This window comes from Staurois parvus, unplaced genomic scaffold (genome assembly GCF_062004578.1).
Source record: "Staurois parvus isolate SC_StPar_1 unplaced genomic scaffold, SC_StPar_1.0 ptg000244l, whole genome shotgun sequence".
NCBI classification, from domain to species: Eukaryota; Metazoa; Chordata; class Amphibia; order Anura; family Ranidae; genus Staurois; species Staurois parvus.
The window spans coordinates 8,892,904-8,906,510 of record NW_028318040.1 but is presented as its reverse complement, the minus strand read 5'-3'; the positions used below and the strand labels follow the sequence as shown (position 1 = coordinate 8,906,510).

General features: G+C 40.7%; 1 protein-coding gene across 3 annotated transcripts in view; it reads left to right on the top strand.

Moving 5' to 3' along the window:
* The window catches only part of DAPP1 (dual adaptor of phosphotyrosine and 3-phosphoinositides 1), a 108,835-nt gene extending 96,596 nt beyond the window's left edge, over positions 1-12,239 (top strand). For all 3 annotated transcript variants that reach the window (XM_089680554.1, XM_089680556.1, XM_089680555.1), the window contains 4 exons: positions 588-650; positions 5,983-6,068; positions 10,071-10,158; positions 11,456-12,239. In XM_089680554.1, the coding sequence (XP_089536680.1) occupies positions 588-650; positions 5,983-6,068; positions 10,071-10,158; positions 11,456-11,488 (270 nt within the window). In that variant the 3' untranslated portion in view covers positions 11,489-12,239. The remainder of the gene's footprint in view (positions 1-587; positions 651-5,982; positions 6,069-10,070; positions 10,159-11,455) is intronic.
* The last annotated feature ends 1,368 nt before the right edge of the window (positions 12,240-13,607 follow it).

Genomic DNA, 13,607 nt, shown 5'->3' with positions numbered 1-13,607 from the left:
CACTGACAGCATCAAGGGGCACTATTTGTCCCACTAATACCAACAAGGGGCACTATTCCTCCAGCTGATACCAACAAGGGGCACTATTTCTCCCATTAAAAGAAAAGATGGAACATTGCTTGCTCCCACTGGCCACAGTCTGCCTCACCAGTAAACCTGGTACTTTGCTTAGAATGTTTGGTGACCACTGTGCTAAACTATGAGAACGGGGCCCTAAAGGCTCCATGAGCCATCTTGTGAATCAGTCCTTTTGTAGTCATTTTCTAGTGTATTCCAGTTGGACTGTGCTGTCCTCCTTGATCTTTCATTACAGTTGAGTCCTTAAATATCCTTATTAGATCTGCTTTCAGTTCAAGCATGTGACAGTATTATAGTAGTGATGAAAAAGTGCTGGCTGGCATCACTAGAGCAGCATGAAATGTAATCTTTCAGCCTGTGATATTTTAGCACCAGTTCGGTAGCCATGTGCCAGTGTTGTATTGCTTCTGCTAAAGTGCTCTATTCTCAGTGACAAATCTGAAGCCTGGACAATCACTTATAAGATGATAATCATTTCATTGTGGTAATTATTAGGTTATGTCTTTCAGACATGGAAAAACAGATGGTTCATACTGAGCCGCAACGAGCTGAAATATTATAAGGATCAGATGGTAAGTTCTGTTATCTGTGGTAAATTGCACACCATGAACACTACTACTAAAGTTACACTCCAAATACTGGACTTGGTAATTGACACAGGTCTGGGTACTTTACTTAAGCTGACTGAAAAATATCGCTGCTGTGTGTTTAACATACTGTATGGACTCCATAAATCGTAAAGATACAGTATCTCACAGAAGTGAGTACACCCCTCACATTTTTGTAAATATTTTATTATATCTTTTCATGTGACAACACTGAAGAAATGACACTTTGCGACAATGTAAAGTTGTGAGTGTACAGCTTGTATAACAGTGTAAATTTGCTGTCCCCTCACTCAACACACAGCCATTAATGTCTAAACGCTGGCAACAAAAGTGAGTACCTCTAAGTGAAAATGTCCAAATTGGGCCCAAAGTGTCAATATTTTGTGTGGCCACCATTATTTTCCAGCACTGCCTTAACCCTCTTGGGCATGGAGTTCACCAGAGCTTCACAGGTTGCCACTGGAGTACTCTTCCACTCCACCATGACATCATGGAGCAGGTGGATGTTAGAGACCTTGCGCTCCTCCACCTTCTGTTTGAGGATTCCCCACAGATGCTCAATTGTGTTTAGGTCTGAAGACATGCTTGGCCAGTCCATAACCTTTACCCTCAAGCTTCTTTAGCAAGGCAGTGGTCGTCTTGGAGGTGTGTTTGGGGTCATTATCATGTTGGAATATTGCCCTGCGGCCCAGTCTCCAAAGGGAGGGGATCATGCTCTGCTTCAGTATGTCACAGTACATGTTGGCATTCATGGTTCCCTCAATGAACTGTAGCTCCCCAGTGCCGGCAGCCCTCATGCAGCCCCAGACCATGACACTCCCACCACCATGCATGACTGTAGGCAAGACACACTTGTCTTTGTACTCCTCACCTGTTTGCTGCCACACATGCTTGACACCATCTGAACCAAATAAGTTTATCTTGGTCTCCTCAGACCACAGGACATGGTTCCAGTAATCCATGTCCTTAGCCTGCTTGTCTTCAGAAAACTGTTTCTGGCTTCCTTGTGCATCATCTTTAGAAGAGGCTTCCTTCTGGGGCGACCGCCATGCAGACCAATTTGATGCAGTGTGTGGCGTATGGTCTGAACACTGACAGGGTGACCCCCCCACCCCTTCAACCTCTGCAATAATGCTGGCAGCACTCATATGTCTATTTCTCAAACACAACCTCTGGATATGACGCTGAGCACGTGCACTCAACTTCTTTGGTCAACCATGGCAAGGCCTGTTCTGAGTAGAACCTGTCCTGGTGAACCTCTGTATGGTCTTGGCCACCGTGCTGCAGCTCAGTTTCAGGTCCTTGGCAATCTTCCTATAGCCTAGGCCATCTTTATGTAGAGCAACAATTTTTTTTTTTTTCAGATCCTCAGAGAATTCTTTGCCATGAGGTGCCATGTTGAACTTCCAGTGATCAGTATGAGAGAGTGAGAGCGATAACACCAAATTTAACACACCTGCTCCCCATTCACACCTGAGACCTTGTGACACTAACCAGTTACATGACATCGGGGAGGGAAAATGGCTGATTTGGCCCAATTTGAACATTTTTACTTTTTCACCAGCGGTTTAGACATTAATGGCTGTGTTGTTATTTTGAGGGGACAGCAAATTTGTGGGATACTGCATAAAATCCTGATTCTCTGTGAATTTGTAGAGTTTTTAATCTTTTAGTCGTATTCCTTGAATTTTTATTCAAAGCTGGTTTGCTTCATATGAAAATCTAGCGATCGACTTATGTACGACCACCCTGTAGATATTTTTTCGCTGTAGACTGTAGTGCTGATCTGTGTATTCTAACAGCAGGAAAGTCTCCCCACTGTCAGAATATGACACAGCAGGGAGGATTCCCCCATCCCCCCCATAGTGTAGCCACGTATGGCCTGTGTTAGGTAGGTTAGTTAGTTTTTAGATGGGGTGGGGGAAAATAATTTTTGCTCTTTTTTGTTTTTATCTTGGAGAGGCAGTTTCTGTGAACTGTTATTAGGACAGGAAACAAAGGGACATTTCACCAAGTTTAACCATTTGCCACCCGCCCTATGGCCAAATGGCGGGCGGCAAATGTCATCAGCGTTCCGGGTGGACGCCATATGGCATCCTCCCCCACATGCTCAGATTGCGCTCCTGCAGAGTGGTGCAGCGGCGCGATCTGTCACCGGCCGTGTACCTCGGACGCGGCCGATGACCGATCTGAGTATCGGCCCCGTTGCCGGTACCATGACCAATCACAGCAGGTCACATGTATACAATGGATGTATACAATGGATGGCTTCATTCATGCCATCCATTGTATACTACTGCCTAGCTGTGAATGGTCATAGCTAATCACATGCACATGTCATGTGATTAGCTGTGGTCAAATCACAGCTAAGCACAAAAAAAAAAAAACAACCCCTGAATGAATCGATGTCATTCAGGTAAATGCTTGCTTATAGCAAAGTAATTCTTTGCTATAAGCAAATTGTGTAAAAAAAAAAAATAAATAAATAAAAATTGTGATCACTTCCCCAAAGTAGAACAATGTTACTATGGTAACATTGTACTACTTTGGTCATAGTGAAATATGAAAAAAAATCTTAAAAAAAGAAAAAAAATGTAATAATAAATAATTAAAAAAAATTAAAAAAATATAAAATTTTATTTTTTTTTTCATACTGTCACTAGTCAGTGTCCCTGATCACCACCATGCCAGTTATATGATGACGCTGTACTGCACTGATAACGATATGTAAAAAAAAAATAGTGAAACTAATTTTTTTTAATGTTTTCATTTTCCGAAAAATTATGACAAAAAAAATACAACTTCAAAAAACTCGCCATGCCTCTTATGAAGTACGTCGGACTGTCTACTTTGCAAAAAGGGGTCATTTGGGGATATCTGTACTGTTCTGACATTCTTAGACCTCAAGAAATTAGATTGGCTGTCAGTACTTCAGGATTGATCAATATTCAGATCTATACCATAGTTTGTGAACTCTATAACTTTCCTACAAACTAAATAATACATCCTAATTTGGGTTATTTTCACCAAAGACATGTAGCAGAATACATCTTGGCCTAAATTTATGAAGAACAATTATTTATTTGCAAACTTTTATAACAGAAACAAAGAAAAACTTTATTTTTTTTCAAAATATTTGGTCTTTTTTTGTTAATTTAGCAAAAAATAAAAACCCCAGCGGTGATTAAATACCACCAAAAGAAAGCTCTAGTTGTGTGAAGAAAATGACAAAATTTTAGTTTGAATGACAATTGCGCGGTCATACAACATTGTACCCAAAGTGTGAGAGCGCTGAAACCTGAAAACTGGCCTGGGCAAGAAGGTGTAAAATTGCCCGGTATTGAATTGGTTAAGGAATATGCAATTACTATAACAATAGCCCCAATAGGATATTTTTCCTTGCCAACAAATTTGTAATTCTGTAAAAGAAATTCTGTTCATCTTGTCTTGTAATTCGTAATTTCTTAGTACTTCTTTACAATTTGTGTGTCACCTATCCAGTATAAAAGTATAAATCATATGTTACACCAACATTAAAGCGGTTGTAACCCAAATCACCCCCAAAAAAATCCCCTGGAAGGTAAAGGCATAATGTGCTAGTATGCATCACATACTAGCACATTATGTAAACCCTCTTTAAAATGAAGCCCTCCAGCGGCGCGCTGACACCGCTGTAGAGGCTTCTATCTTCACCCTGTCCTCCTTCCGGGTTCGCAAGCTCCAGCCACCTGACTGGCCGAGCTGCGATAACGTCACTCCCACGCATGCGCACAGGAGTTTCGGGACACGGCACAGTACTCTGAAGGAATGGCATACCCATGCTGTTCTTTCAGAGCGCATGCACCAGCTAAAGAAAACCCTGATTTTCTCCTAAACGGTGCATGGGGTATTCATTTTACCTACCTGTAAGCCTTATTATAAGCATACCTGTAGGTAAAAATGAACAAAGTGGATTTACTTCCACTTTAAGGAAACCATAAGCAATCTTATAGGAATGTTAAAAGAGAGATTAGATTAAAAAAAAATGAAACTAAAAACAACATACCTCCCAATTATCTGAGGGACACAATATAACACATAGGGGATTGATTCACTAAAACTGAAGAGTGCAAAATCTGGCGCAGTTTTGCATTGAAACCAATTGCCTTCCAAGTTTTTTGTGGAAGCTTAATTGAACAAGCTGAAGTTGGAAAACGATTGGCTATCATGCACAGCTGCACCAGATGTTGCACTCTCCAGTTTTGGTAAATCAATCCCAGTGTTTGTAGGCAAATGACACACCCCAGCCATGCCTTCATTTGTGAGGCCCGTAAAAAAAAAAAATGAATAGGCAAAGTCCACTAATTTTCCTTTGTACTACCATATCAATTAACACATACGATAATTTAGACGTTGGACGAAAGGTTTAGTGCAGTAGAGAAGGATAAATGAGAAGGATAGAGGGATTAGGTTCAAGATGGGAACTGTCCCTCCAAATGAGAGACACTTGGGGGTTGTGAATCAGAATTGGAATCAGCTTTTTAGTGGTAGTAAAAGTCATTGTTAAATTAAATCTAATAATATGGACTCTGCAGCACTCAAGTTTCTCAATACCACAGAAACCGATACACAGAAGGAAAAAAAAAGTTGGCAGATGTTCAAACCCATCCCTACTCTATCCAAAACCCAAAAAAGAAATGCTGGATTTCTGCTTTAGGTAAAGGAAACCCGACTATAAACAGAATTTTATTGCTCTGGCTTGTGTTTTCTGACAACAGCTAAAATCTTTTCTATTGGTAAAAACAATAAACCTCCATGCTGGTTTTTATAACCACCAAACAGAAATAGTTACCTAAACATGACATTAACTGGGCAGACTTGGTGATCTGTTAGTAAATTATTTAGACATTAAAATAATTTAAATCAGAAATATGCAGTCTATTTAATAGACCTTATCTAGAAAGGTTTTACAATGTATACCCATTTTCTGTGGAGTAATAGGATTATTTGTCATAAGTGGTCACTGAATGCAAATCAAGCTATGGCCATTTAATTTTTACCTCATTTGTTACAATTCCTTCTATCACCTATATTATACAGTTTCTGTACTGTTGTAAAATTTCAGTTGGTACTACATGATTTTTAATGTATGGCCACTGCCACCTTTGGTGTATATCATGGTATCTGGTATACTTCTAGATGATACTGGCTAATTGCCATTGTTCTTCAAGATATTAAAACATATAGTAACAATTACACAATGGATTGATTAGCATGGTGTGGTTCTTCTTTTTTTTTTTTTTTTTTTTTTTTGCAGGCTCAGGAGCCAATAAAGACCCTAGATCTTACAGAGTGCAGTGCAGTACAATTTGACTACTCACAGGAAAAAGTTAACTGTTTCTGGTATGTGTTGTTTTAAACCTATAACATGTCCATTGTTTCTGTATGGACAAGAAGGTCCATTTAAGTCACAGTATTCTTTGCTGAAATCATATTTTCAAATGGACTATGTAGGGTTGTGACCTTATGAAAATAAAGGTGTTAAGATTGTAAAGGCTATGGCAGTCAAACAAAAGTGTTAATAACATGACCACTTTTCTCCAGTATGTAATAACTGAATTACTCCAGTTCATTGGTGAGCCCAACACTTCATGTCCAAGCTATGCTGTCATGTTAGAGCAGTCCGTGGACCTTTACTTGCATTGAGGCACAATACCTCCCACTGACACCAACCATAGTGAACAATTTCCCCTACTGACACCATGGATGGGGCACAATTCTTACCACTGGCATCAGTCATGGGGCTCTGTTCTTCCCCCTGACACCAACAAAGAGGACTATTCCTTCCACTGAAACCATGAATGGTGTACCATTCCTTCCACAGACACCAACACTGAGACAATATTCCTTCCACAGATACCAAAAATGAGACACTGTTCCTTCTACAGATACCAACAATAGGACACTTTTCCTTCCACAGACACCAACAATGGGACACTATTCCTTCCACAGACACCAACAATAGGACACTATTCCTTCCACAGACACCAACAATGGGACACTATTCCTTCCACAGACAGCAACAATGGGACACTATTCCTTCCACAGACAGCAACAATGGGACACTATTCCTTCCACAGACACCAACAATGGGACACTATTCCTTCCACAGACACCAACAATGGGATACTATTCCTTCCACAGACACCAACAATGGGATACTATTCCTTCCACAAATACCAACAATGGGACACTATTCCTTCCACAGACACCAACAATGGGATACTATTCCTTCCACAGACACCAACAATGGGATACTATTCCTTCCACAAATACCAACAATGGGACACTATTCCTTCCACAGACACCAACAATGGGATACTATTCCTTCCACAGACACCAACAATGGGATACTATTCCTTCCACAAATACCAACAATGGGACACTATTCCTTCCACAGACACCAACAATGGGATACTATTCCTTCCACAGACACCAACAATGGGATACTATTCCTTCCACAAATACCAACAATGGGACACTATTCCTTCCACAGACACCAACAATGGGATACTATTCCTTCCACAGACACCAACAATGGGATACTATTCCTTCCACAAATACCAACAATGGGACACTATTCCTTTCACAGACACCAACAATGGAACCCTATGCCTTCCAGACACCACCAATGAGACGCACTTCCTTCCACAGATACCAATGAGACCCTATTCCTTTCGCAGACACCAACAATGGGACACTATTCCTTCCACAGACACCAACAATGAGACACTATTCCTTCCACAGACACCAACAATGAGACACTATATTCTTTCCACAGACACAAACAATGGGACACTATTCTCATTGTTGGTGTCTGTGGAAGGAATAGTGTCCCATTGTTTGTGTCTGTGGAAAGAATAGTGTCCCATTGTTTGTGTCTGTGGAAGGAATAGTGTCTTTCCACAGATACCAGCGATGGGACATTATTACTCCTCCTGCTAACCACAGGCCATTTTTTACTCCCACTACTCAGCAACTCTAGGGCATTGTTTACTCCTAAAGACCACTGATATCAAGGTAATTTGTACTCCTATGGGCCACAGTGCAACCTCCCTAAGCTCTGAACTACAGTGAACTGGCTCTTTGTTTAGGAAATTTGAGGACCCCTGTGCTTGGGTACCAGTGGTAGCAGGGACAAACATGGTATGGTGGTATAACAGATTCCAAGTTTTGGGTGCTCTGGAAATAGAGGTGTGGAAATGCTTGGAGGCTCCTTCTCTATACTTCTGCAACTGTTTTACACTGCTGGGAAACCTCACAAGAACAACACCATAAATACTGTATGTATTACACCCTGGTCACACTGATCCCGACTTTGAAATCGTGTGACTTACAGTGAAGTTGCACAATTTCAAAGTCAGATGATATGCCGATTTGCAAGACATCTGAAATCGCACCAAAAGTAATGCATGCACTACTTTAGAAATCGGTGCTGCTCCGACCAAGTCAGAAACGCACTGATATGACTACTGTAATTGCAGACAATAGGGTGCAATTTGCAAGTTGTATGGCATGCAAATTGTATGCCAAGTCACACCCAGTGTGACCGGGGACTAAGGCTATGTTCACACATATGCAGTTTGCATTTGATCCGTTTCTGTAGTGCATTTTGTGGTGTGTTTTTGCACATGCTTTTGACGCATTTTGCATTTTTTCTAACTTGTTGCTGGGTAGATTAAAAAGCAAAACGCATCGAAAATGCATAAAAAAAGCACTACATGCATTTCTGCAGCGTCTCCTTGAAGTCTATTGAACCAAAAAACGCAACGTTTTGTGTTTAAAAAAGTCCCTGACCTCTTTCAAAAAACGCACCGCAAGAAAACGCGGAGATGTGATTGTGTCACATAGGAAATCATGTTAAATGGACTGTAGTGCATTTCTGTAAAATGCTTAGGTGTGAACCTAGACTTTATAATAATGCATCCTGTTTGAGGAAAAAAAAGCCCTGCATACACAATAATAATATCAGAGTCGCCTCTTGTCTCTGCCTGCTACCCACCACCCAGTAACCCTTTTAGGCTCGGTTCACACATGTGCGGGTGGTGCAGCTGCTGGACCACACAACAATATCTGCAGCTATGTCACCCGCACAGAGCAATGCAGGACCCGTGGACAGGTGCCATTAATTCTAATGGCATGCCGCCAGTACAGGAAATCGCAATCGTACTTGGAACCTCGGATCCTGTGCGGGCTGCGGTTTCCAAAGAAGTGCAGGGACATTTTCCCTGTGTGTCCTGAGGCATGGGAGTCCATTCAAATGAATGGGCTCTCGTGCCCATGCAAAACGCGGCCTGCACGGCCACAGATATGTGAACCAGGGGTCAGAGAATACAGAACTAAGTTTCAATTTGTGGTGCTAAGTAATCTGTATGGAATTTGCTAATAAAGAGAAAAGCAGTAAAATAGATTCCCTGCTGCCAGTAATAAGATACCCCCACCAGCAGAAAGGGATCCCCCACCAACAATAGACACCCCCTGCAACAAAATACAGTTAGAATAGAGCCACTCTATCAACAATGGAGGTGCCAGAACTGTGTTACCCTGCGTTTCTGCTGGAAAAAAAAAAAGCCCTGAGTATATTGAACCACAAACGTAATGTCTAAAAAAAAGAATTTGGAAATTGTTTTGCCTCAAAACAAAGTGTTTTTAACACTACTACAGTCACTCACTAATACACGGATTAGGCTTAATAAATATTAAAGCAAAATATGATTTATTGAATAAGTTGTTAGTATAATAACATAAGAATTGTCAGAATTGCAAATCCTATTTAGATCATATTATAGCAAGAATAAAGCATCAATACATCACTGGATATTGTAGCATCACCCGTTGCCCAACGATTGGGGGACTCCAGCAATCCGCAAGGGGAAATCCGGGAAATCACCGCAAGGCACGTCTGCCACGTCTTCAATAAGTCCCGAATTCCCCTAGAATCCCCCGACTTTTATATACACAATTTGCAGTGTCCTTGTTTACTGCCATGCGCAGTAGACTCTGTTTGTGTAACTATTGTGACTATTAACCTTGACCTGTTCGACTATATATCTTATAACTATAAATCCTTGACTGATTGCGACTGCACATCTGGTAACTATGAATCATAGATCTAGTCTTGATAGATTTTAACAATGTCCCTGTCTTATTATTCTAAACTCTAGTTACCCCTCCACTGATATATACTACTAAAATTATGGCAAGTGAGTGTCATCCTTCACACATACATTCTATACATCCATGTCACATATGTATCACAGGAATTAACAGTTAACTATTAGGATAATATTGTGTTTTGAATACTGAAATCCATGCCCTAATGTTATTAATATTGTTTCTTCACAGTTTGGTGTTCCCAGTGAGAACCTATTATCTCTGTGCAAAGACAGGAGCAGAAGCAGATGAATGGATTAAGATTTTAAGGTGGAAAATGGTATGACTATCATATAGATCTTGATGATACAGTTGAGGCTGCCATGGAAGCTAATAATAATTATTATAAATATGACATTGTTTAGACGGCATATGCAACGAGGAAGAAAGTTAGTGCAAGGGAAGGAGGAAGTTTATTATCATTGTCAGACTGGTACTTTGCTTTGTTACTTTCTGCAGACAAGATCATAATCTGAAAACAAACTGATCAGGCCAGATGGAGTTCAGGCAGAGTTGTAACAGGTCAGGGCAGGTTGTAGATGTAGACAATAAGAATCTACTACAAAGGTTGGGGTGATGAATGGAATAGAATTGGAAGATCTACAAGAATCATATGTGTGAACAAATTGAATCACTCCAATGAAATGGGGAACACTTTTGCTCAGCCAGTTTTTCCAGTTCATGGATAAAGACTTGTACTTGCTGCCCAGTGAAGTCACACAACTGAATGTGTTTGTGCTGCAATAAGTCACCAGCAGATTGGTGGTGCACATAAAGCTTAGTACACACGGTGAGAAAATCAGACAAGGAAAAAAAAAATGTTTTCGGAGTGTTCGTCTGATAATCTGCTCGTTAGTGCACAGCTTTCGAGAGCCGATCACAACAGTTCATTCGATATTATCTGAAGTGACAAGCACAAACATTTTTCTCATATGATAACAGAACGTACAGTTTTTTTTTTCCAGACGAATACTGTACTGATTAAAGGAAAACGAGTGACCAAAACTTGGCATGCTCAGAAATGAAAGAAAACAATACATTTCATTACTTCCAAAATTGTATTTTGTCTTACAAGAATTTTCATAACTCTAGTAATCTAATTGTTTTTGCATGCTAGTCTCATATTGAAAACAAACAAAAAAAAATAGAAGATCATTCATCCCGATATTCTCATCGTGTGTACCAGGTTTAGGACAGCACCTCCAGCCAACAAGTTGGACATCTGCATAAGAAGCCATGTAGAGAAGAGGATAGGAGTGTCTGGTCAACCCTTACAAGCAAACAGGAGAGAAATTGCAAACACAGTGCAGGTTTTACAGATTAGCCAAATCCAGTATATAACTGATGAAAAGAGAGTCGATCATGGCCAGGAGAGATGAAAAATGGAAAAAGATTGCAGTGCACAGTCAAAAAAAGCAGATCTCACTCACTGAAGTCCACTGCTTATGTTGGCAGGAACACTTTTTTAGGCACATGGAGTGAGTTTCTTATAATTATAAAAATGTAGAACTCTGGATTAATTGGTGTTCCTCAGTAACTGTGGGATTATCTAATATTTATTTTTCTTTTATTTGCAGTCTCAAATAAGAAGACAGACAACTCGCAGATGAAGGGAACCAGAGATATAAAGCTACACTGGCCAATGAGGACTAAACCCAGAATATTGGAGCTCATGATTAAACCCGGATGGGCTCTTAAAAATGGTTTTCTGCACTTAAGAATGTTAAACATGGCAATATAAACTGACACAGACCCTTTAAAAACATAAAATAAGAAATATCTCTCCCATTTTATGGTTCATACATGGTGTTGGATGCTTGTTAGCTTTCACAGGCCTCTATTTTAGCCTGTACAGTGTTACAGCTCATCTACGGGGAACTATTGGCCAGGAGAGCTCGAGGGATGAATTGCAGTGTCATTAGTTCGTTTTAGGCAAGGCAATGCTTCTCTGAGCCATTTAGTTATAATACACTGCCCATTCTGGTATGCGAAATGCAGAGCATATATAAGCTGGTATGCTACAGGTCAGAATTATGTGGGATGTTACACGTATTTAAAAGAACATGGTACTTCAGCAGTACCCAACTGCTAGTTTGTAATATGGTACTTCAGCAGTACCCAACTGCTCGTTTGTAATATGGTACTTCAGCAGTACCCAACTGCTAGTTTGTAATATATTTTGTTTTACTGTGATTAGAAGTGGACAATTGAAGTTTGATGCTCTCTTTTGAATCTTATAACTGCGACATTCCTTTTCTGGTATCTTACTCAGTGCATTGTTTACAAGTTCAAGTACAAAAGAAAAAGCTGACAAAGCCATGGAAGGAAAATAAAATATGTATATACTTTTCATACACATAATTGTAGTTGTTTATTTTGGGAACATCTTAAAGGATTGCAAAGGAAACACAATTACATAATTTGTTTAAACCTATGGATAGCCTTGTGTTTATGTAAATAATATGATATGGTAAGGGTTCTTCTATCTCTGTCTGTCCATACATTTGTAAAAAAATGGGGGGTGGGTTAAACAAATAATATGGACATTAATAAATAGCAAAATTGTTAACCCTTTCCGGCCCAGCATTCCTTTAACAAGGTTTATACATCTGGGGGGGAAGGAAGGATCGGCAATCACATGACCATTGTGATTAGCTGCCACAGTGGTCACATGATAGTTGGCCAGTCCCGCTGACTACCAACCATTAGTAGCCTGTCTTTGTGCTCCTAGCGCAGAGACTGAGCTGTCAGAGTGCTCACAGCAAACATTGACTGCCCAGTGACACATACACTATATTGTCAAAGATATTTGGAACACCTGAATCCAATGATTTGAAGGGGTGTCCTATCACCTCCGTGGCCACAGGCCAAAAGACAGAGCGGGGTCAGCACTTGCTAAAGCACACAGTCTGAAGGTCTTTAGCAATTGACTCTGCAGACAGTTGGAAACTTCTACAAACTTCGTATGGCCTTCAGATTGGCACAACAACAGTGCATGGAGAGCTTCATGGAATGGGTTTCCATGGCCGAGCAGCTGCATTCAAACCTTACATCACCAAGTGCAATGCAAAGGGTTGGATGCAGTGGTGTAAAGCATGCCGCCACTGGACTCTAGAGCAGTGGAGACGTGTTCTCTGGAATGACTAATCACGCTTCTCTGCCTGGCAATCCGATAGATGTGTCTGGGTTTGGTGGTTGCCAGAAGGGTACTTGTCTGACTGCATTTTGCCAAATGTAACATTTGGTGAAGGAGGGATTATGGTATGGGGTTGTCTTTCAGGGATTGGGCTTGGCCCCTTAGTTCCAGTGAAGGAAACTCTTAAGGCTTCAGCATACCAAGACATTTTGGACAATTTCATGCTCCCAACTTTGTGGGAAGAGTTTGGAGATGACCCGTTTCTGTTCCAACATGACTGCGCACTAGTGCACAAAGCAAGGTACATAAAGACATGGATGAGCGAGTTTGGGATGGAGGCACTTGACTGGCCATTCATTTTTGTTTTGTTTAGCCCCCTGGCTGAATGAAAAAAAAAAGATGCATCTATGGCTAGCCCAGCTTCCCCTTATGTACCTGACCTTCAAGTATCCCAGGTGTCTCTCTGTCAAGCCTCTTCTGTCTTAGCTCCTCCTCCCTGTCAGGTCTCTCTCTCCCATTCTTATCCTAGTTAGTTCCATTCACCATCATTAAGGAAGCTCTGATTGGTCCAAACTGCACAATCATATCTTTCC